The sequence below is a fragment of the Xenopus laevis genome, chromosome 1L, assembly GCF_017654675.1.
Source record: "Xenopus laevis strain J_2021 chromosome 1L, Xenopus_laevis_v10.1, whole genome shotgun sequence".
Taxonomy (NCBI): Eukaryota; Metazoa; Chordata; class Amphibia; order Anura; family Pipidae; genus Xenopus; species Xenopus laevis.
The window spans coordinates 217,513,233-217,534,746 of NC_054371.1; the positions used below are offsets into that span (position 1 = coordinate 217,513,233).

General features: G+C 39.8%; 1 protein-coding gene across 2 annotated transcripts in view; it reads left to right on the forward strand.

Moving 5' to 3' along the window:
• adamts12.L (ADAM metallopeptidase with thrombospondin type 1 motif 12 L homeolog) overlaps positions 1-21,514 on the forward strand; it is a 352,590-nt gene that overhangs the window by 314,336 nt on the left and 16,740 nt on the right. Inside the window, exons 20-23 of one of the 2 annotated variants that reach the window (XM_018266519.2) lie at positions 169-321; positions 1,338-1,511; positions 4,587-4,733; positions 14,333-14,492. In XM_018266519.2, coding sequence (XP_018122008.1) covers positions 169-321; positions 1,338-1,511; positions 4,587-4,733; positions 14,333-14,492 — 634 coding nt within the window. The remainder of the gene's footprint in view (positions 1-168; positions 322-1,337; positions 1,512-4,586; positions 4,734-14,332; positions 14,493-21,514) is intronic. The other variant, XM_018266523.2, reaches the window with a different exon arrangement.

Genomic DNA, 21,514 nt, shown 5'->3' on the forward strand with positions numbered 1-21,514 from the left:
CCTCTTGCTTTCTATTCCTGCAGTGCAAGTTTTCATCATTCTGTGAATTAAATTGATAGAAATAAGCCTTGTATATATTCAGATGTAACTTTATTACCTTGCTAGAAATACATGAAGAACTAATCAGCAATGTCATATAATAAAGTACAGTACTCTTGATATTATCAGTGCTCAACATCCTGTGGCCTTGGGGCTATGTGGAGGCCTGTAGACTGCAGTACTGACATTGATAATGACTGTGAACACATTAAAAAACCTGATCCTGCAAGAAGATGCCATCTCCGTCCTTGTTCCAAATGGCAAACCGGAAACTGGACCAAGGTAAGCAATCTCCTAACAACAGGCATACTTGATTATCAAGTACATTTATAGGATCCATTATCCAAAAAGGATTTTATCCCATGGACTCCATTTTAATCAAATAATTCAGATTTTTAAAATTGATTTCCTTTGTCTCTGTAATAATAAAACAATAGCTTGTACTTGATCCCAACTACGATATAATTAATCCTTATTGGAAGCAAAACAATTAATGTTCATACGATATTTTAGTTGACTGAAGGTATGGAGAGCAAAAGGTTACGAGTTTTCTCCAAAAGTAAAGACGAAAATAATAATTAAAAATTCAAACAATTTATTAGGACATACAGATAACTGCCTAACGCATTTCGTGCCTACTGGGGATGAGTAAGTGCCCCAGTAGGCACAAAACGCGTTAGGCGGTTATCTGTATGTCCTAATAAATTGTTTGAATTTTTAATTATAATTTTGGTATTTACTTTTGGAGAAAACTCACATCCTTTTGCTGTTCCAGATTTTTGCACCCATGGACTGGGGTGAACGCGTCGAAAAAAGTCGCTCTCGTCAAAACCTTTGCGTGTCAACATTATTTGGACGCCCATTGACTTTAACGCCGGCATCAAAATTGACACAAGCGTCAGAATTGACATGGTCGTCAAAATTCACATTTCGCTAATTTATTGCCATTTTCGCAAATTTCGCTGGAAATTTTGAAATTTTTCGCCAAAGCGGGACAAATTAGACTATCACTAAAAATAGTCACTTTTCCATAACTATATAAAATATCGACCAGCAGAGAACTTTGATTCACACAGTAAATACACATATCCTAAATACAAAATTTATCTAGCATACTGTATAATGGGCCCAATTCAATTCAAGGAGAAAGAAGGATCTATTGCTTTATCTTGTGAAATCTCAGCAGAAGTCTATGGGCAATTCCGGAAGTTAATGAGGAGATTGTTTTCACCTTACTGAACTTGTCTGAGTATCATATTAAATATCCCATTTGTGTTTCCTTTTTGTCCTTTGCAAAGTGCTCTAAGAACTGCCAAGGAGGGTTCAAGACCAGAGAAGTGCAGTGTGTGGATATTCGAGAAAACAGACCTCTCAGACCTTTCCATTGTCAGTCTCCTGGGAAAAATCCAGAACAAAACACATCCTGCAATACAGAAGCCTGTTTGTCGTGGCTTGCTAAACCATGGAGTGAGGTAGGGTGTTGTTATTTTATAGTTGCATGGGGCATTAACAGAGTTCACATTTGTAGAGTTCATGTGAAGATTATGTAAATGTGTTTTTTTCCTATGGTTGCCCACCTTAATATTTAATGGGGATTTAAAATTATTTTAGGCCAGCAAGTGCTTTATTAAGGGGCAGATTTACTAAAATTCGGATTTCTAATTTTGGTACGAATCGTAAATTTGGTGTTACTATTGAAACCCTATTTTGGCCCAAACAAGCTGACACCATCTAGTAGGATAGAGCCTGGGTTACATTAGACCCTCTTTCATCAGGATGGGCCTTTGCTGTGTGGAGAAAAATACACAAAACTGCCAAACCCTACCTCTCAAAACTGCCAAAAATGTAAAGAAAAGAAAAGAGGACACCAGAGGATCTTTGCAAACAAAGAACCCAGGCTTTATTCAATTATAAAGTGGCACAGGGGTTAAATACTCACAGCTCATGGAATAGTTCAGATAAATTCCAGATACAGTCACAGGTGTTAGAAGGTACAGCGTAGATGGCACCATGGTAGGAACAGCTTTAAGAGTTGAACGTTTCTCCACCTAGGCGAATACCTCATGTGGCCCAGATCCCCTAGAGTAGACGTGGAACAGGGATCAAACATAACCTGTTACCCTTTTCAGCAGGGCCGCCATTAGAAATCACGGGGCCCCATACAACAAAACCGCCACCCACCCTCACGCCCAAGCCCCACCCCATATCCTGCCCACTCCACATCACAGTTAAAAGACCACACAGACATCAGCGCTAAAAAAGTAACCCCCCCCACACACAAAGTTATAAAAAGCTATTGATGGTCAGGGCCCCCTTATAAGTTAAAAAAAATTGGTAAAAAAGTAACCCCCCCCACACACACAAGTTATAAAAAGCTATTGATGGTCAGGGCCCCCTTATAAGTTAAAAAAAATTGGGGCCCCAAAAAAAACTGAAAAAAAAAATTAAATTAAAAAAAAAAAAAACATTGGTGGCAAGGGCCCCTTACAAGTTAAAAAAATTGGGTCCCAAATTTTTTTTAAAAAAAATGGTTCCAGGGCCCCCCTTATAAGTTACAAAAATTTTTTTTAAAAAAAAACATTGGTGGCAGGATGCTATAGAATATTAAAATAATACATTGATGGAAGGGGATTAAAAAAAAAAAAACACAACTGGTGTTCAGTAGAATTGAACTCAAGGCTTCAGGACTTCAACTTCGCCTCCTTTCGTGACTTCGGGTCTTTTCGCCGCTTTGGGACTTCGGCTTCGGCTGTTTTCGTGACTCCGGGTCTTTTCGCCGCTTCGGGATTTCGGCTTTGGCTTTTCGGCACTTCTGCATTTGCAGCCTGCGAAATGGCCGCAAGGCTAGGGCGCTTGTAAGGGGGGCCCGGCTCTTTCAAAAATGCAGCACTGCCGGGCCCCCCTTCAGGCCCGGGCCCGGGACACTTGTCCCCCCCTGATGGCGGCCCTGCTTGTCAGTACTGCGACGCCTACACTATAAGCAGAGCCTGGAGGAGAGTTACTCCCTTCTGTCCTCCTTAATGGAGCACAGGCTGCTCTTGCTAACTAAAGTTCACTGATCCACTCTCTCTAGAGAGTGCTAGAACATTTGCTATCCTGTACACTAGCTTAATCTCATTCACGGGGTCCCTGCTCCCTGACTTCTCCAAAAGGGTTGTCCCTTTAGGGCCTAACACTTCCAGGACCTTGTTGATCCCAGGCTCAATGGAACATCCACCCAGATAAACTGATGCAGGCCAAAGAGGAAGGGCCACTCCCTTGCCAATCATTATGTTGCAATGAGGCAGGAAATAGTCATAGGCTCAAAGCCAATGAGAGAAATGTGTTAATAAGTACAAATGTTTACATGGGCTTTTGCTCAGCAACCAGGGAAATGAAGCACTTTAAGGTATTAAAGCCATAGGGACTGTTAACCCTATGGTTCCTTACACTAGTATTTACAGTGTTAAGTTAATTGTTATGTTAAAGGCAAGCTGCAGTGAGTCGGAGCCTGTCTGGCGTTGGAACTTTCAGGTCTTTATGCAATGCTCTGCATCCATAAACAGGCAGCTTATTTTGTAAAATACCGGCAATGGAATGAAGGCACCCATGTGTGATAAATAAGCCTAAATGAAATTCACAGCAATGCTAAACTCAATTTAATTTTAATAAATATACGTTTAATGAAATATAAACATCAGTCTCATAAAAGCTATGGAGGCACAACCGGCACACATGGAAGACCCCCTTTAGAAAAATCAGCTCAGGAAGTCAATTTCCCAGTGGAGCACACAAACAGAACCTGATAAATGAAAAAGATAAGTGATTTACTATATTGAGGTCCTGATGCGATGTTGTTGTGATGATGTGCAATGTGCAATTTCTCTAATGAATCTCATCCATGCTGGATCAGAACAAAACTGCACAACTGAAATGTCCCTCAGTTGAAGGTTAATATGTGCACACAGCTGAGAATGCAAATCCATGAAAGTTCTATTTTTCATATATATTATGGTTTTAATATTAGATGAAGAGGTTGGAAGGGCCAGAGCTAAGTAGTTCCTGTAAATACCAATAATACATTCATAGAATCACAGCGCTTCTAGCCAATGGCTTCAGGGCAGCTCACCCCTGGAAAAAAAATGTGGTCCATTAATCATTAGTTTTCAGTATCAATAAATGTATTTTATTATATTATGGAGTTCCAGTAAATTGAAGACATCATATTATAAATAAAGGAAATCCTTTCTTTTTCTTTCTTTTCACATCCTAAAAACTGATCGAATTGTTTGTACAAATGTCCTGTTGGTGCGATCAGGACAGTGATTGGGTAACCCGGACCTCGCTGGCTCACCTCACTTCACTCAGATGCAACCCTGTGGCTTATAGGCATCAAGTTTTGAAAATGATAAGACTTTTTTAAGTATATGTGATTTTTGGTTGTTCTATGGTTGGTGTCCAGAAAGCAGCCAATATAAAAATGACTTCCTGTTATCTTATTAGAGAGGAACATTGAACGAAGCAAGATATAGGTATATGCTAATTCCATCTGTGTACTCTTTTCCAAGTGTTCAAAGACGTGTGGGGGTGGCATCCGCCAAAGACAAGTGTTTTGCCCAAAAGCGGATCGATGTGATTGGAAGAAGATCCCACCAATCAGTTTGAACTGCAGTGAGGAGCCATGTACCAGGTGGAACATCAGCTCATGGATGGAAGTAAGAAAATACCAGGGCTTTTCCATAGCAGGGACAACTCCCTACGGTTTCTCATAACTACAGAGAGATACCATAAAGCTGTGCCAGCATATACTGTATATAACGACATGAACTCAGCATTGTAGAGGAAGCTCTGAGGATATTAAAAATATTATTTCTTTTAGCAGTCTAATGCTACCTGATCTCATTTACATAAGATGGTAAGGAAGGTGTTAACGTTAACCTAGTGGGTTTTACCAACTGCAGTCGTATAGGGATCAAGCTACGGTATATGTTGCTGAGGTCAAAGGTTAGGGGTTATTGGACTGCTCAGAATGTACCTATGCAGTGTAAGAGGTTCTTAAATGAGAAGGAAAGTTGTTTAGCACTTGGGGTGCCAAATGTTAGGCACCCCCAAGTGAATATATTTATTTACCTGAAACTCCGGGCCAGTGCTCCTATCAGCAGAAAACTACACCGGCCCGGGATTATACCAGCGACCACCACAGAACGCTTATCTTCTGGCTTCTTCTTTCTTAGATTGAAAAGCCGAATTTTAACTAAAAAGTTGGCTATTCCGTTCTACTGCGCATGCGTCTGCCCTGAGAAATTTGAAGAAAGAAGAAGCTGGAAGAGGATGACTCTGTGGTGCTCACTGGTATAACCCCGGGCCGGTGCAGTTTTCTGCTGATAGGAGCACCGGCCCAGGGTTTCATTCACTTGGGGGTGCCTAACATTTGGCACCACCAAGTGCTTAGGAGAATTGTCGGGGAAATAAAGCTGTTTTAAAATCACCGCTGTCTGCTAATACGTGAAGTGTGCGCAACATTGGAAGTGTACTGATTGTGGCGTCTCAAGCTGTGAGTTCGGGGTGCTGCGCCCAGACCAGGGACTTCAAGCGGTGAGTGACCCGCTAAATTAAATGCCTGTGAATGTGTTAATCTAAGCGACAGGTCCGGGGCATTCGCACCTGGACCCACTCCGGGTTATAGGGTGAGTGGTGTTGATAATAAGCGTGGCCTAATTTATTCACATTAAGGAGGTAGGGTTGGAGCACATCCGAATCGTTGTTGTGTGATTTAAGCAACCACCAAGTGCCTTCTCCTTTAAGCATCTAAAATGTATCCATATATCACCTTTCCACAAGTTTGACTGTGGAGAAGGGGGTATGATGGGTCACCCTTATTATAAGAACCACCATGGAGGTACCAAACATACCAGTCATTATTAGGGTTGCCACCTGTTAGGTGTTCGCCTAGCAGCCCTAGCAGTTTTAAGAAGGGTTTCCATGTTAGGAAATTTCAGACAGAACACAGACGTCACCCACTATGCCCCCTTGACTGGATTTAACAGATTAGAGTGGCAACCCTAAGTATTATTTGATCATTTATTGAGATAAATACTAATAATGTTACAGGGCTAAAATGTGCACATGTTTCAAACTCATGAATTTGTGCTCTGCATACTGATATAAGTGTGCAGTGTATATAAATAAGTACAGCTATGGGACCTGTTATCCAGAATGCTCAGGACCTGGGGTTTTCTAGATAATGGATTTTTCCATAATTTTGATCTCCATGCCTTAAGTCTACTGGAAAATCATGTAAACATTAAATACACCCAATAGGCTGGTTTTGCATCCAATAAGAAATAATTATATTTTAGTTGGGATCAAGTACAAGCTACTGTTTTATTATTACAGGTATAAGATCCATTATATGGAAACCCGTTATACAGAAAGCTCTGAATTACGGAAAGGTCTTCTCCAATAGACTCTATTTTATCCAAATAATCCAAATTTTTAAAAATGATTTCCTTTTCTCTGTAATAATACAGATCCCAATCCCAACTAAGATATAATTAATCCTTATTGGAAGCAAAACCAGCCTATTGATGTGATTTAATGTTTACATGAGTTTCTAGTAGATTTAGGGCATGTAGATCAAAATTACAGAAAGATCCATAAACCGGAAAACACCAGGTCCCGAGCATTTTGGATAACAGGTCCCATACCTGTACAGAGAAAACGGGAATCATTTTTAAAAATTGCATTATTTTATTAAAGTGGAGTCTATGAGAGATGGCCTTTCCATAATTCGGAGTTTTCTGGATAACTGGTTACCAGATCCTATACCTGTAGTTACTTTAAACACTTTTTAGTGAGAACAAAAGCCAGATTATTGTTACTCAGGGCGGTGGATAGGAGAATAGGAAAGATTCTTTTTCCAGTTACGCAGATATTTATTTTGTAGAAAAACAAATTATTGATTCTGTTGCCAGAGTAGACATTATCCTGTAATGTCAAGCGGAAAGAGAACTTTCTTTTAAAATGACAAAACATACGGAATGCAAAGAAGTGTAATCGTGATAGTTACTCATTCAGCGCGGCACCTGTATTTCACTGACGATATGCAAGAAACTGCAGATTCCCACAGCAAATGGCAAGTGATGGAAATCACCGTAATTTTAATCAGCGTGTATTATTTGTGCAGAGAAAGGTAGTTGGAAATCAGGCTGAGAATAATGGAAGCTTATGATTGGACACCTTTTTGGGGCATGAGTAGCGCAGGCCAGACATTCTCAAGTGAAGTTATAACATGATTTGCATTTGCGATTTGTTAAAAGTACTGTAATGATTAAGTGACAAATCAGACACAACTTGAACAGATCATTGGTTAATTTAGCTGCATAATATGTAATAGGGCTCAATTAGATCAGCAAGTGCAGGGAGCAAAGTGCAATTACAAGTGAGATCAACAAGTTTCTTCACCTCAAGGCAGAGGTTTTTTTGCCTGAATTTCAGCATTATCACAGCCACAAGGGGGAAATTAAATTCCCAAAATGTAGTGATGTAGGGGTGGACCTGAACCAGGGCGAGTTCTGGCCGAAGTTTGCCACCTCCTAGTTCCCAACTTCCACCAAACGCGCTTTTTTTTATATACTATATAAGTAGAAGCGCGGGTTGGGGTTGAGTTGTTCTTGACCTGCTCATCACTACTGCAATTGTGCTGCGCCTACTGCAAATGTGTCTGATTCGCCAAAACTAACAAAACTGCAAGTGTGCTGCGTCACAAATAGTGATGGGTGAATTTGCGCTGTTTCACTTCGCCGAAAAATGAGTGAATTTCGCGCGAAATTCGCAAAATGGCATTTGACGCCGGCAAATTTTTGCTGCAACTTTGCCGCGAATTCGCGCCTGGTGAATAAATTCGCCCATCACTAGTCACAAAGCGCAAAGGGAACCCTGGAGCTATCACCTGGCCAGGTGTTGCCTGTAACGTCAGGGTTCACCTGTATCAATAGGTGCAGCGAGATGTTTGGAATGGAAGGCAGGAAGGACTGTGCAATACGAGTTAGGGTTGTCACCTTTATTCTTTGAGGAGAACGGGCTGGCTCGGTGACGTGGGGGTGGGACGGGTGACATCGGAGGTGGGATGGGTGACTTCGGGGTTGGGCGGTGATGATGGGAGGCGGACCAGATGATGTTTGGGGCGGGATGGGTGACATAGGGGGCGGGATGGATGATGTCTGGGGTGGGTGACATGGTGATCAGCGATTGTTTGATCGCCATGTCATTCACTTCAATGTTCTGTCCGGATTTTCCTAATTTGGAAATCCCGACAGGCACTTTCACTTTTCACCTGGGCAGTCTAAAAACCAAAAAGGTGGCAACCCTATAGACAGTGCAAAGAGACTGTGGTTATCAATGCTGCAATAGGTTCCTGTAGTTTTTAGTAGATGGGTCGTTTACAACCACAAGTGCAGTGTGGATGTGAATCTCCATGTTTTTTCCCATAAGGCAATTGCAGTATAACTGCGTCCACAAGGGAGACCTGTGCACGACGCGTCAGCCGCCAATGAGACGCAACATTAATGAATATTTTCAGGATTGGTTTATTTCTTGCATTAGAATTACTTCTTTGCGTGATTTTGTAGACTTTCACAGTACACGGCTAGTGATCCGTTAATCTGTCCTGTCCACAAAAAAAAATTTGCAATCATTTAGAAATGCTTTGGAGTCAAAGTAGGCTTTTCTCTGTTTTTTTTTTTTTGCAGCATTTTCTTTGCTCAGTTGTCAATGGCCCATTTTATAGTACATATTTATGCAGTGAAATCTCTATACATACTGTAGTTACTATTGATGCTGGATCTTGTAGGAACCCTTGAGCTGTCACCATCAGTAAGTGCACTTGCACACACTTCGTAAGAAGACATGGGACGGATGCAGCGGCTCCATGAGCAAATGTGAGAAAGTTCAGAGAAGTGGCTTTGGACACAAGTACCTATAATAAATACCATAGCTTGTTTATGGCAAAATGGATGCAGTCTCCCCACCTTCAAGATAGTGGAAATACGCACAACAGATTTAGACTTAAAGAATCACACGCAGGCATCATGTTGATGCTGAGCAATAATTCAGTTTCAAATATTTTTACACCATTGTGTCAGATTTATGGCAAGGCACAAGCATTCTGACATTTTGGGTGAAATAAAGTCATGCAATAAGTGGAGTAAAACTAAAATGTTTCTTTTCCTCCTGTTTCAAAACGCACACCATCTACAGAGTGAAAGGAATTCCAGAACAAGATGTTGAAACGAAGCAGAAAACGGCAGCACTTTCATCTGCAATTCACCTTTTATCGGTGCTTATCCTGCCATGTTGCAGGAGATAGTCCCTTTTTAACTTGAAAAAGGATTAGCTCCCTAAACATGTAATAAGCACCAATAAAAGCTGATTTGCAGATGAAAGTGCTGCCGTTTTCTGCTTTGTTTTTACATTTTGTCCTGAAATTGAGTGCAATTCCAGCACAATACCCACTCAAAGCCACAATTACGGTGGAAATCTGCCATAAAATGCTGTGTAAGAAACAAATGCATTTGGCACACTGCAAATGTGGGTAGAAGTTTGGTTATTGGTTGTAATTAATGGCATTATTAAAGCAGCATATGCACCTATATACACCATTGCCAAACATAAACGTAATAAATAGGACCTGTGTTGAAAATTTATTCTGCGTATTATTTCCAATTGAAAACATTTTCTTCCTCATTCAATGCCCCGTGAACAATGATGTAATGATGAGCTTTGTATAACTAATCCCTAAGCTGCTGCTCAATATACAGGGACCTTTTTTGTGAACTGGTAGTTTTGTTTTACTAATTTCTCCTGTGCAATCAGTGACTCTGCAAACTATATATATATATATATATATATATATATATATATATATATATATATATATATATATATATATATATATATATGTAGTTGTTTGGTCCATTGTTGGTGTTAGAACTTCTTAGATCTGTTCTATCCTTCCATCCACATGACCTGCACCAGATTATCCTGCTGCAAATTTAGTTTAAGGCCCAGTTACATAATATTGCTCACCCCTCTGTACCTCTGTGTTACATGGCTAAATTGTGTTGGTATCAAATAATAAGCTTTTGTGGGGGGGTCACAAGTTACAACGAAAAGGTCAAAGTGTTATTTAGCCCATTCCCTTCTTGAACTGGAGAAGTCCATGTCCACAGAGCTGCTCAGTGTCCTTCACAGTAACCCGATGGCTTCCATAAAATGTCAAAACTCTCCAGGTTGAAAAGGATTTATTTCTAGGGATGGGCAAATTGTTTCATTGCGGAAATGACGCCCATAGACTTGAATGGCGGCAAAAAAAAATTTTGGCGATTTTTGAACATACACCCTGACTTTAATATTAAAATTTTTAAAGGCCTGCATCAGAAATCACGAGGACCCCAAACTACCTGTTTATTCATATGGTTTCTTCCCACACTCCAAATCATACTGACAGGTTCATTGGCTCCTGATAAATCTGACTCTAGCATGTGTGAGACAGATTGTAAGCTCCACTGGGGCAGGGACTGAAGAGAATGATATATAATCTCTTTAAAATTCGGTGCAATATGTCAGAGCTTTATTAAATAAAGAGAATAATAATCAGGGTCCGACTGGGGGGCCCGGGGCTGCCATCCCAGAGCCCCCCTCTGGCCTCCCTTGCTGAGCCCGTGTGCTGTGCCGCATGTGTGTTGCACCGCGTGTGTGCGCATGTGCGCAGTGTTTTTGCCGTGACCATCCGACAGAGGAAGGACACGCTACAAAGAGTTTCTGGGTGCGGATTTGGGCCAGCACGCCCACAAAACGCGGGGGCCCACCAGGTTTTTTCCCGGTGTCCCAGCTGCCCAGTCCGACCCTGATATTAACATAATTTCTCCTAGAGAACCTGGGTTATTAATGAACTTCCTGCCTGACCCTCTGAGTGGTGGGTCCTGCCAACTAAATAGCAAATGGCCCCCATAAAAAGCCCAACTAAAGAGCACAACTGTCAACTCACTGATCACCCAAGTCAAAAAAGAGAGGCTCTTAGATGTTAATCTACCCAAACCTGGCCAGCACCTCTGTGCCTGACTGCCTATCTCTGATATCACGAAGGGGGTGCTGCAAGTGTGTGATTACAAATGGAGGCTGCCGGAGTCAAAAGCTGAACCAGAACCTGCCCACTCCCCTGCAAAATATGTATTGCAGCACATTAGTACTTAGCTGCCAGTTAATTGCAACTTCCCATCTGTCTGGGCCTCTCACCGCCATAAGGGCCCATTGACTGGACATCTATTATTAGTGCTCATTATGATTAGGTTCAGAGTAAAATCACAGTCACTACTGAAATTATTTTCATAATGTTCTCCATTACACACTGCCAACTTTTAATTTTCATCCATCCATGTATTATTGCAATTTTTTAATTACTTGTAGGCTCCAGTCTACATTTCTGATGGCATTTGTGTATGAAAATACAGTAGGTTGTGTTCAACCTCTAGAAAATTATACGAGAGACTGGCTCCTCTGCTATTTGAAAAGATTAAAGGAATGCTAATATTTAAAAGAAATCTTCATCTTCCTGGGATTAATTAAGTAAATCAAAGGAGGAAGATGTTTAAAGCAGCTGGGTGTTAATTACTCAAGAAAACTGCAGCCTAAAGCAGAGCAACACAATGACTTTGGTTACAAAAGTGGTAAGATCTTGAAGTTTGTTTTAGATTCACTACTGTTGTTGCCCATGCTCAAAGTAAGAGCCAGAGCAAGAGTCAAAGAGAAAGTACTGACAGTGTTACTCCCTCCTGTGCTTTCCCTTCTGTTAAAGGAGAACTAAACCATAAAAATGATTATGGTTAAAAAATGGCATATTTTATATAATCACCTTATTGCACCAGCCTAAAGTTTCAGTTTGTCAATAGCAGCAATGATCCAGGACTTCAAACTTGTCACAGGGGGTCACCATCTTGGAAAGTGTCTGTGACACTCACATGCTCAGTGGGCTCTGACTGGCTGTTGAGAAGCTAAGCTTAGGGCTCGTCACTAATTATCCAGCAGAAAATGAGCTTCCCCTGTAATATAAGCTGATGCTACAGGTTTGCTGATTATTAAATTCTGATGCTAATTGCACTGGTTTCTGTGCTGCCATGTAGTAATTATCTGTATTAATTACTAATCAGCCTTATATTGTGACATTTCTATTCTATGTGTACTGTATATTGTGAGTGGGTCCCTAAGCTCAGTAAGTGACAGCAGCACAGAGCATGTGCAGTGAATCAGCAGAAAAGAAGATGGGGAGCTACTGGGGCATCTTTGGAGACACAGATCTTTACTGCTAAAGGACTGTGGTTGCCTTGGGCTGGTACAGAAGCACAAAACATAATGTACAACATTTCTACCTACTTCTTTAGTTAAGCTTTAGTTCTCCTTTAAAGCAGGGGTCCCCATGGCTACCTGTGAGCCACATTGAAATGTAAAAATAGTTGGGGAGCAACACAAACATGAAAAAAGTTTCTGGGGTGCCAAATAAGGATGTGATTGGCTATTTGGTAGACCCTGCGTTGACTGGCAGCATACAGGAGTCTCTGGGGCAAATTCACTAAGATGCGAAGTTGCGCCAGGCGCAACTTCGCCGCACTTCGCCAGGCGTATTTTCGCCAGCGCTCCGCAAATTCACTAAAATCCGAAGTTGCGCACAGGGGTAGCGTAAGTTTGCGAAGTTGCACTAGCGTTAATTCGCCAAGCGAAGTGAAGTTTCGCTAGCGATGGTTCATTTACATACGGCGCGAAATTCAAATTTCAATGGAGGAATACATATCAGCACTACAAATGCCTAGAAAACCTTCAAAACATCAAATAAAAATTTTATTTTGCCCTACACATGTGCCCACTGTCTAGGTAAGTTGCCATGAGTCAGGAAATGTAGGGGGGAAGGAGGGGAGCCCCAAAAAAATTTCGATCTTTTTCAGCCTATCAGCCATCATGTAGAAAACACGCCAGCGTTTTTTGGGACTTAGAAAAAAAATTGACTTTTTTTTAAACAATCCCTATCTACTCTATTGCGCTTCGCCAGGTCTGAGGTGGCGAAGGAAGTCTAGCGTAAAAGGTAGCGTTCAGTACACTGCGCAAGTTAGTGAATTTGCGTAGTTTCGTCGCTAGCGAAAATTTGCCTGGCGTAAGGTTGCGAAGTAACCCTAGCGAAACTACGCCAGCGTTCGTTAGTGAATTTGTGCAGTAGCGAAAATGCCAAACGCTAGCGAATTAACGCTAGCGTTCGGCGCTTCGCCCCTTAGTGAATTTGCCCCTCTGTATCTGGTTTTTATTCAACCAAATCTTGCCTCCAAGTCAGGAATTCAAAAATAAGCACCTGCTTTGAGGCCACTGGGGGAAACATCCAAAGGTGTAGGAGAGCAACATGTTGATCCCAAGCCACTGGTTGGGGATCACTGTCTTAAAGGAATAGAGATTAATAGCACTAGATACAGTAGGTGCCCAATAAATAGCAACACTGAAAGGAAGAGTTGTTGTTTGGGTGGATGTCAATACTCCGAAATGCATAGGAACAGACACAATGAGGATGTGTTTCAAGGATTACACTGCCTGCTCTGCTTTCATTTCCTCTATGTAAATTGGGTTTGGATGCACTATATAGCCAGTCACTATATAAATCACTGTTATGCAGAATAATGGTAAAATAACCCTAACTTTACATTTATTACAAGCCATCTGAGGTATACATCTCCTGGAGTATCTGATTTAATTGCAATAAATTAGCTTATGTTTATCATAAATATGGCTTTACTAACAAGCAATGTGTGAATGCATAAATAAGCAAGTTGACAAGTAGGCTGGTAATGACGCAGTTACGTCCCAGCGGATTATATACTGTTCCTAGGGCAATGTACCGTATATACATACTGTACAACCTGCCGTTATGAATCAAAAAATAAAACAAAACTTGAATATAGATTTTGTCTTATGGCAATAAGAAACTTTCTGCCAAGTAGAATTAGAGGAAAGCCGTGTGTCTGGGCAGAAGTACATTGGCATCCATTCTTCACACTTTGTGCATTCGTAACTTGCCTTACCGTTTTGTGTAAATGTCAAGAAGAACTAGAGCTGGGAACTGCCAGATAAAAACAAATCAGAAATCAATACTTTAAATAAAGGAATGTGACATGTGAAAAGCAAGAGATTCGTCAATTTTGGGAAACGGTTTCTTTTAAAAATGACAGTTGTGAAAAGGAATGTACATTGAAAGGATCAATTTTGGTTTTTTTTTACCCAGTGTTCTGTTTCATGTGGAGGTGGAACCCAGAGAAGAAACATTGAATGTATGAACACGCACAATAACAGTATGGTACATCACGATCTTTGTGAAAAAGCAAAGGCAAAACCTCTACAAACTCAGGAATGCAATCAGCAGGAATGCCAGAAAAATGCAGAAGGTAAGGGAAAAAAATCCTTGACTCCGGGCATGGCCATGATTATGTTTTATTATATAACGTACAATGTTGACTCTTCCATCTTCCTCTTTCTTCGAGTGGTTGAGCATGCGCAGTAGACCAAAAAGCCGAACTTTAACTAAAAAGTTCATTCATTCAACTGCGCATGCGTTTGCCCTGGGAAATTTGAAGAAAGAAGAAGACGGAAGAAGTTCGCTCTGTGGTGCTCACTGGTATAACCCCGGGCCAATGCAGTTTTCTGCTGATAGGAGCACCGACAAACACAAGGACGATGCGGCTAATAGCGGAGCTCACCCGTGGTACGCCGGCTCCTGCTGAGTCGCAGCTCTCGCGATACTTCTGGCTCCTTCTAGCCGGCTTAACACATACTCCAATGGTATCGCTACGGAGCGCCGATCAAAGCAGTCACGGAGTCAGGCGTTTCAATATCAAATTATTGGCTTTATTAAGCGCATTAAAAGTACAGTGGAGGGGGATTACAACTAACGCGTTTCGTGTCAGCAAGCCTGACACTTCATCACTTCATAGGAGCACCGGCCTGGGGTTTCAGGTAAGTCAATACAATCATTTGGATGTGTCTAACATTTGGCACCCCCAAGTGCAGAAAGCCTTTCCTTCTCCTTTAAAGGGGACCCGTCACCTAAAAAAATTATTCAAAATCCTATTTTATCATGATAGTCAAGCAAAAGGAACTTTACTTACACTGTATAAATTATTTGAATCTTGTTTCCATCAGTCTGGGAACTGATATTATAACAAGCAGGCAGGAGCCATTTTGTGGACACTGTTATTAAGACAAGCCTTGTATCATCTCAGAATCTTGTTTGTGCACCAGAATGGGGGACCTGATGTCCATCCCCATGTCCTGGTTACACAATTAAATGGTTAAGAGAACGGGGGAATTTGGGGAGAGCAGTGACATCTAGGAAGTGCTGAATGGAAAGTGAAAGTAATTGCCTAAGGCATAGAGGAGTGGCAGGCAATATTTGATTGACAGCTGAGATTTTTAAATGAGTTTACAACAGCTATGAACGCTATAATAAAAAAAATTATTTAGATTTCATTTTAATTTGGAAAGGACTTTTATTATACAGATTTTTATGTCTGGGTAACAGGTCCACTTTAAGTTGCAGCTTCTCTAAAGCACCGTTTTTGAGCCATGTTGTTTACAGGTTCATCTAGCAATTTGATGAACCCTTACTTGTGCTGCAATGTAGGCTTTCCTCTTATTTACATAAACATTAAAATAGATGTTAGTACCCTGGTGCATATTTAGAAAAGTGGAATTTGGTATTTTGTTGAAGGTTATAAAGAAGTTTCATGTTGCTGTCCTTCCTAGTAAACTATTGGTGTAATTAAACATTCCATGGATGTAAAATCTAAAAATACTTCCAGGTCCAGTAACTCTTAGCAACAGATCAGCAGGTCGTATTTATTGGTTTTGTTGTTTGAAAACAAATATCTGATTGGTAGTTGATGGTTCTTAGACGTGAGTGGTCATTAACGTTAAAAGCAAAAGGTCCACTTTAACAACCACACAATGGGATTGATTAGATTTTCTCAGGTGTTTAAATACAAAAAGACAGGAATGCACATCTTTGTTGACAAGCCAGAATTTGGAACTCTCTGATAATGACACTGTTTCTGAAGCTGGGAAATTACATTTTCTTCCAAGTGTCAATGGCCGCCATGAGCTTAGCTAAAAGGATGTTATTGATTCCTCAGCTGTATCTGTGGTTTTCATTAGCAGCACATAATAATGGCTATGATGTTGCAGTTGTAGTTTTGTACAAATTTATAAAATAAAAAAAATCACTAATGGGTAAATTATGTAAAAGCAAGGGGAAAATATTGCGACTAATGGAAAATCGTAATAAAAATATGATTTTCAATCTTGCCAAAAAACTCTTTACCCTCGAGGTCACATCCAACCTCAATGTTTGAAATATCAGCCCTTTAGGGATATGATTATCTTAGGAATTCAATGGGCCACTTTGCTAAAATTGTCAGAATTCATATGTAATATTGATTTAATATCTCAGAATCACAGGTTTGAGATGATAAATGCCTTGAAGACTATAGGCAAGAGTTTTCTTTTTCTTTTTTTTTTTCCATTATCAAACATCAATCTCGATTTAATATTGATTGAATTGAAGTGAATAAAAAATTGATTTAAATTTGATCAATTCAGAATGATTCATTATAGAATAATTCTACTTTTGGCTGATTTGTTATTTACAGTAGTAAATGCAATAACCACGGATACATGGAAATCAATCTGACCACATATATATTAACATAAGATTGTTTTTAAAAGAATGAAAATACATTAAATTTCTCTGAGTGAAATGTATTTGTGGTTATTCTGTTGGGATAGTGCAAAGTAGCCGATAGCACAATAAAGGAATTTTATTGTACAGGAATTGTGCTTGATCTCCACACACATTAGTTTCTCTGTTTATAGCTCTAGAAATCTAGAAAAAGAGCACTCTCTCCCCAAAGAGCTTGAAGAATGATAAGACTGTTTGCTTTTGGCTGTGCACATAATATAAACAAAATATAATATTTCATATGTTTTGCTAAAACATTGTTTTGTTTTTGTTTTAGTTAATTTATACCCAGAAGAAGATGGTTATGAATAATGCATTATTTTCAAGATTACAAATATATGACATCATTATACTTCTTGTCAAATCTCAAAAATTAATAGGTTTTACACATTGTTTTTATTTTCTACAGGGTTTTAACGCTCACTGCAGCTCACAGCAGCGTTGAGTGCTATCACTTGTCCAAATTTATAATTCTTTTCTAAAAATGGCAGCAATGAGAAAAAAAATCGGAATTATTCAGATTCAGAAAATAAATTGTTACATCTAAAAGGGCACCTGTTGCATTCCGGTTGGGGATAACACTAGTTTTTTTTAAAAAAAAAAATGCCCCCCGCCAGCGCTATGCTACCTGCACCGGGAAGGAGCCCCCGGTGCGAGCCGCCATGTCTGGTCGCTTGTGCGCATTTAATGAAAATGTGTCACAAATTGCTCATTATGCGCATGCGTGTGACATCACATGCACGTTATGCACATGCGGGTAGCGTAGCGCTGGCGGGAGGCGTTTTTAAAAAAAAAAAAAACTACTGTTATCCCCAACTAAAAACTGTTGAACCAAAGACTGTTGTGTTTCATGTCAAATTAAACTGATAAACACATTATGCATGTAAGGACAGTTGTCTTATATGCAACAAGGAACAAATGAAATATCCAAATTGTTGTTCACAATTTTTTCCTGTTTATATAGTCAGGTAGTCTATGGCTCAAATTCTGGAGCCTGGAATGAATTATACATAATTTAAAAAAATAAATAAATACCTTCCAATATGTTTAAAACTAACTGTTCCAGAAAGGGAAATTAGAACTTTAGTTATATATTATTATTTCTTTTTTTTTCTGCCTATTAGTTCCTCAGGGGGTTTTCATATCATTTTTTTTTTCTTACCTATGATTAGTTCAGTAGGGAGAGATGAGAATAAACGTGAGAAAGATTCATTGCTGCTTCTATTTTTTGCCTTCATCCAATATGATTTTATATGCAATTTTCATTTAGTATTGTAATTCCAAATACAATGTCATTTAATACCTCCATGCAGCCAGTCACACAAATGTATTGGTTTATTTCTCTCTTGTGCCATTAGTGGAATGAATCTAATTTTTCCCACCCACCACCAAATAGATACAATGTGGTTTATATGCCAAGTAGGAAACATTGGAGAATATATTTAGAAAATAGTGTTAACAGTGTGTGTACCATTCTGAATTTATGTATTTCAGGTGATAATGCACTGACTTGTGACTCAAATATTTGCACCTTCATGGACTGCCTTATAGACTGAAACTCTCCCACTGAGGTTTAGTGTACAGCCAGGCTAATTCCCACCAGATACCAGCTATAAACTAGTTTCTCCCTTACACAAGGTTTTCTGCTTGATATATATACAGTATAGACCTGATCAATATATTCCAAGCAAAGTTTTCAAATTATTAGAATCTCTCTTTATTTGTATGCAAAGCAAAAGTGGGAAGGAATCCATATATTGCTCCTGAATTCGAATTTTCTTATACACGAGGAGAGAGCCTCTTCACTCAAAATAGTTTTCATTGGATCCACTTCCCTGTCTCTTTCCTGTATAGCCAAATAAGGCCGAACCTGGTCTGTAGTTGGATCTGATCAACAATTGCCCTGGCTGTACTTTGTTGGATAGTGTATGAAGATGTAAAGTTTAGATCAAAGCTGGATTTTTTTCAAGGCTTTTTCTGCTTTCCACACAAACGAGGAGCGGGTGACTTAAAGGGATACTGTCATCGGAAAGAAAAATATTTCAAAATGCTCCAGCAGAGTTCTGCACTGAAATCCATTTTTCAAAAGAGCAAACAGATTTTTTTATATTCAATTTTGAAATCTGACATGGGGCTAGACATATTGTCAATTTCCCAGCTGCCCCAAGTCATGTGACTTGTGCTCTGATAAATTTCAATCACTCTTTACTGCTGTACTGCAAGTTGGAGTGATATCACCCCCTCCCTTTTTTCCCCCAGCAGCCAAACAAAAGAACAATGGGAAGGTAACCAGATAACAGCTCCCTAACACAAGATAACAACTGCCTGGTAGATCTAAGAACAACACTCAATAGTAAAAACCCATGTCTCACTGAGACACATTCAGTTACACTGAGAAGGAAAAACAGCAGCTTGCCAGAAAGCATTTCTCTCCTAAAGTGCAGGCACAAGTCACATTACCAGGGGCAGCTGGGAAATTGACAAAATGTCTAGCCCCATGTCAGATTTCAAAATTGAATAAAAAAAAATCTGCTTGCTCTTTTGATAAATGGATTTCCCTGCAGAATTCTGCTGGAGTAGAACTATTAATTGATTAATTTTGAAAAAAACATATTTTCCGATGACAAGATCCCTTTAACTATCTAGCCCAAAAAAAAATTGTGGTACTTGATTGAGGCTTAGTCGGATTATCGAATGAAAAAGAATGGAAAATCCCACTGGGCAAGGACCACATTGGGTGCCAAACAAAAGTATATCCCCATGTATAGGCAGTTCAACAGATTGGAAGGTTGACCTACCTAATGAAAACAGGTGGTATTAAACCTAAGGACACTGAGTTCATAATAGATTTAAAAAAATAAAACTAATATAAAAATAGCATTCTAATGATTAGCTTTTTCACTGATATCATTATTTATGGACTCTCATCAGATCCATTTTTATACACTCATATAGGCCCAGATTTTTGGCAATGCCCAGGCCTAGGGCGGCACATTTTTATGGGCAGCATTCTGCTCAGTCGCATCTATATTTCCAGGTTCCTACAGGACACCCAGAGCAGAGGTACAATGGGAGCAGCGTAGGGGGTGCGCGCGCATTCATGGGGGGGCGGAGGCCTAGGGGCGCCTCATTTGCAAATCCGGTGCTGCTCTTACAACTGCACACTCAGCAATTGTGTCACAGTTTTAAAAATGATCTTTCATTTTTATATATATTCTTTCTATGAACAGTTCAAAAGAAACAAATGAGATTTTTTCCTGCCATTGTGTGTGGGCCAATTCATTTTCTCATAATGTGGCATAACTGTCACATGCTTTTGCAGTTTTGCACAAAGCCTCTGCTCTTTGTTTTTGATAATGGTAATTGCTTTACGCGCCCGATCTTTCCATTGTTTTGTTTTCAGGGTCTATAGGGCAAACTTTTTTTTTAAACCTGTGCAGAAACACTGATAATTAACTCTTGACCCTAATAAATTGGCTTTCACATCGCTCAGCTCAGCTCAGCTATGTGTAATTTCACATATGAAGGAGGAATATTTAATAATTACACATACATATATATATGGAAAACATTGTGTTTAGTCTGGCTACAAGTTTTTATTTTAAACCGTCAACTATTTCAGGGAAATAGATTCATTAAATAGTAAATACTGCTACAAATCACCTTAAATTGGAAAGGGAAATCAAATTTAAGAATATCAACAAACTTTTTTCCCCCAAACCAACTAGATCTGTGTTCCTCCAGATTCACCAAAATGAAATTCATTTGATTAATTGGGCAACATTTTCAGGTAACATTAAAGTACAGGTATGGGACTTGTTATCCAGAATGCTTGGGACTTGGGGTTTCAATTTCTTCCTCATGCCCAGAAAACAGATGTAATTATGGAAGACACTTGAGGGGCAGATTTACTAAAGGGCAAAGTGGCAAACACTGGTGACAATTCGCGTGTTACCGCCCGCAGGGACAATTTACTAATGGGCGCAGGTGCCAAAAAGAGATAGGTGCAAGCGCTCATTCACACTCTATCGTTACTCAACAAATTCACTAAAATATGGATTTTACTGAACGTTACCTCTTTCGCCAGACTTGCCTTCGCCAGTTCAGAGCAGATGAAGTACATTTAAGTAGTTAGATCTTCCTCAATCTTCTGTCACTTACATTATATTCTGTGAGTGTAAAAAGCATCAAAGTTCAAAAAATGCTGGCGTCTTTTCCTTTTTTCAGAGTGATAGCCTGCAAAAGTCCTAAAACATTTTTTTTTGGGTAACCGGGTTCCCCCATGCATTTCCTAACATATGGAACATTAACTATACAGTAGGCTCATGTGTAGGGCATTATAACAACTCTGCATTTTAGTGAATTAGCATTGTCTGAGTGAATTTTCGCCTGGCGAAGTATAGTGATGGGTGCGAGGCGGTCGCTGGCGACTTTTCGCCTGTTAGTGAATCTCGCCCTTGGTTCTTCTAGACGGAACTTTGCAGAATTGTATAGACTGTACTGAACGGGAAGGAAGAAGATGGATTGTCATGCCCAGGGGACAGAACAACCACAATAACTGGTCAATATGAACACTGGTCATGAACATAATACATAACCAATATAGTTTATTTGTTAAGTCACCACCAAGGCGTCACACTTTCCAACTGTCCTTTTGTCCAGCATTGTCCAACA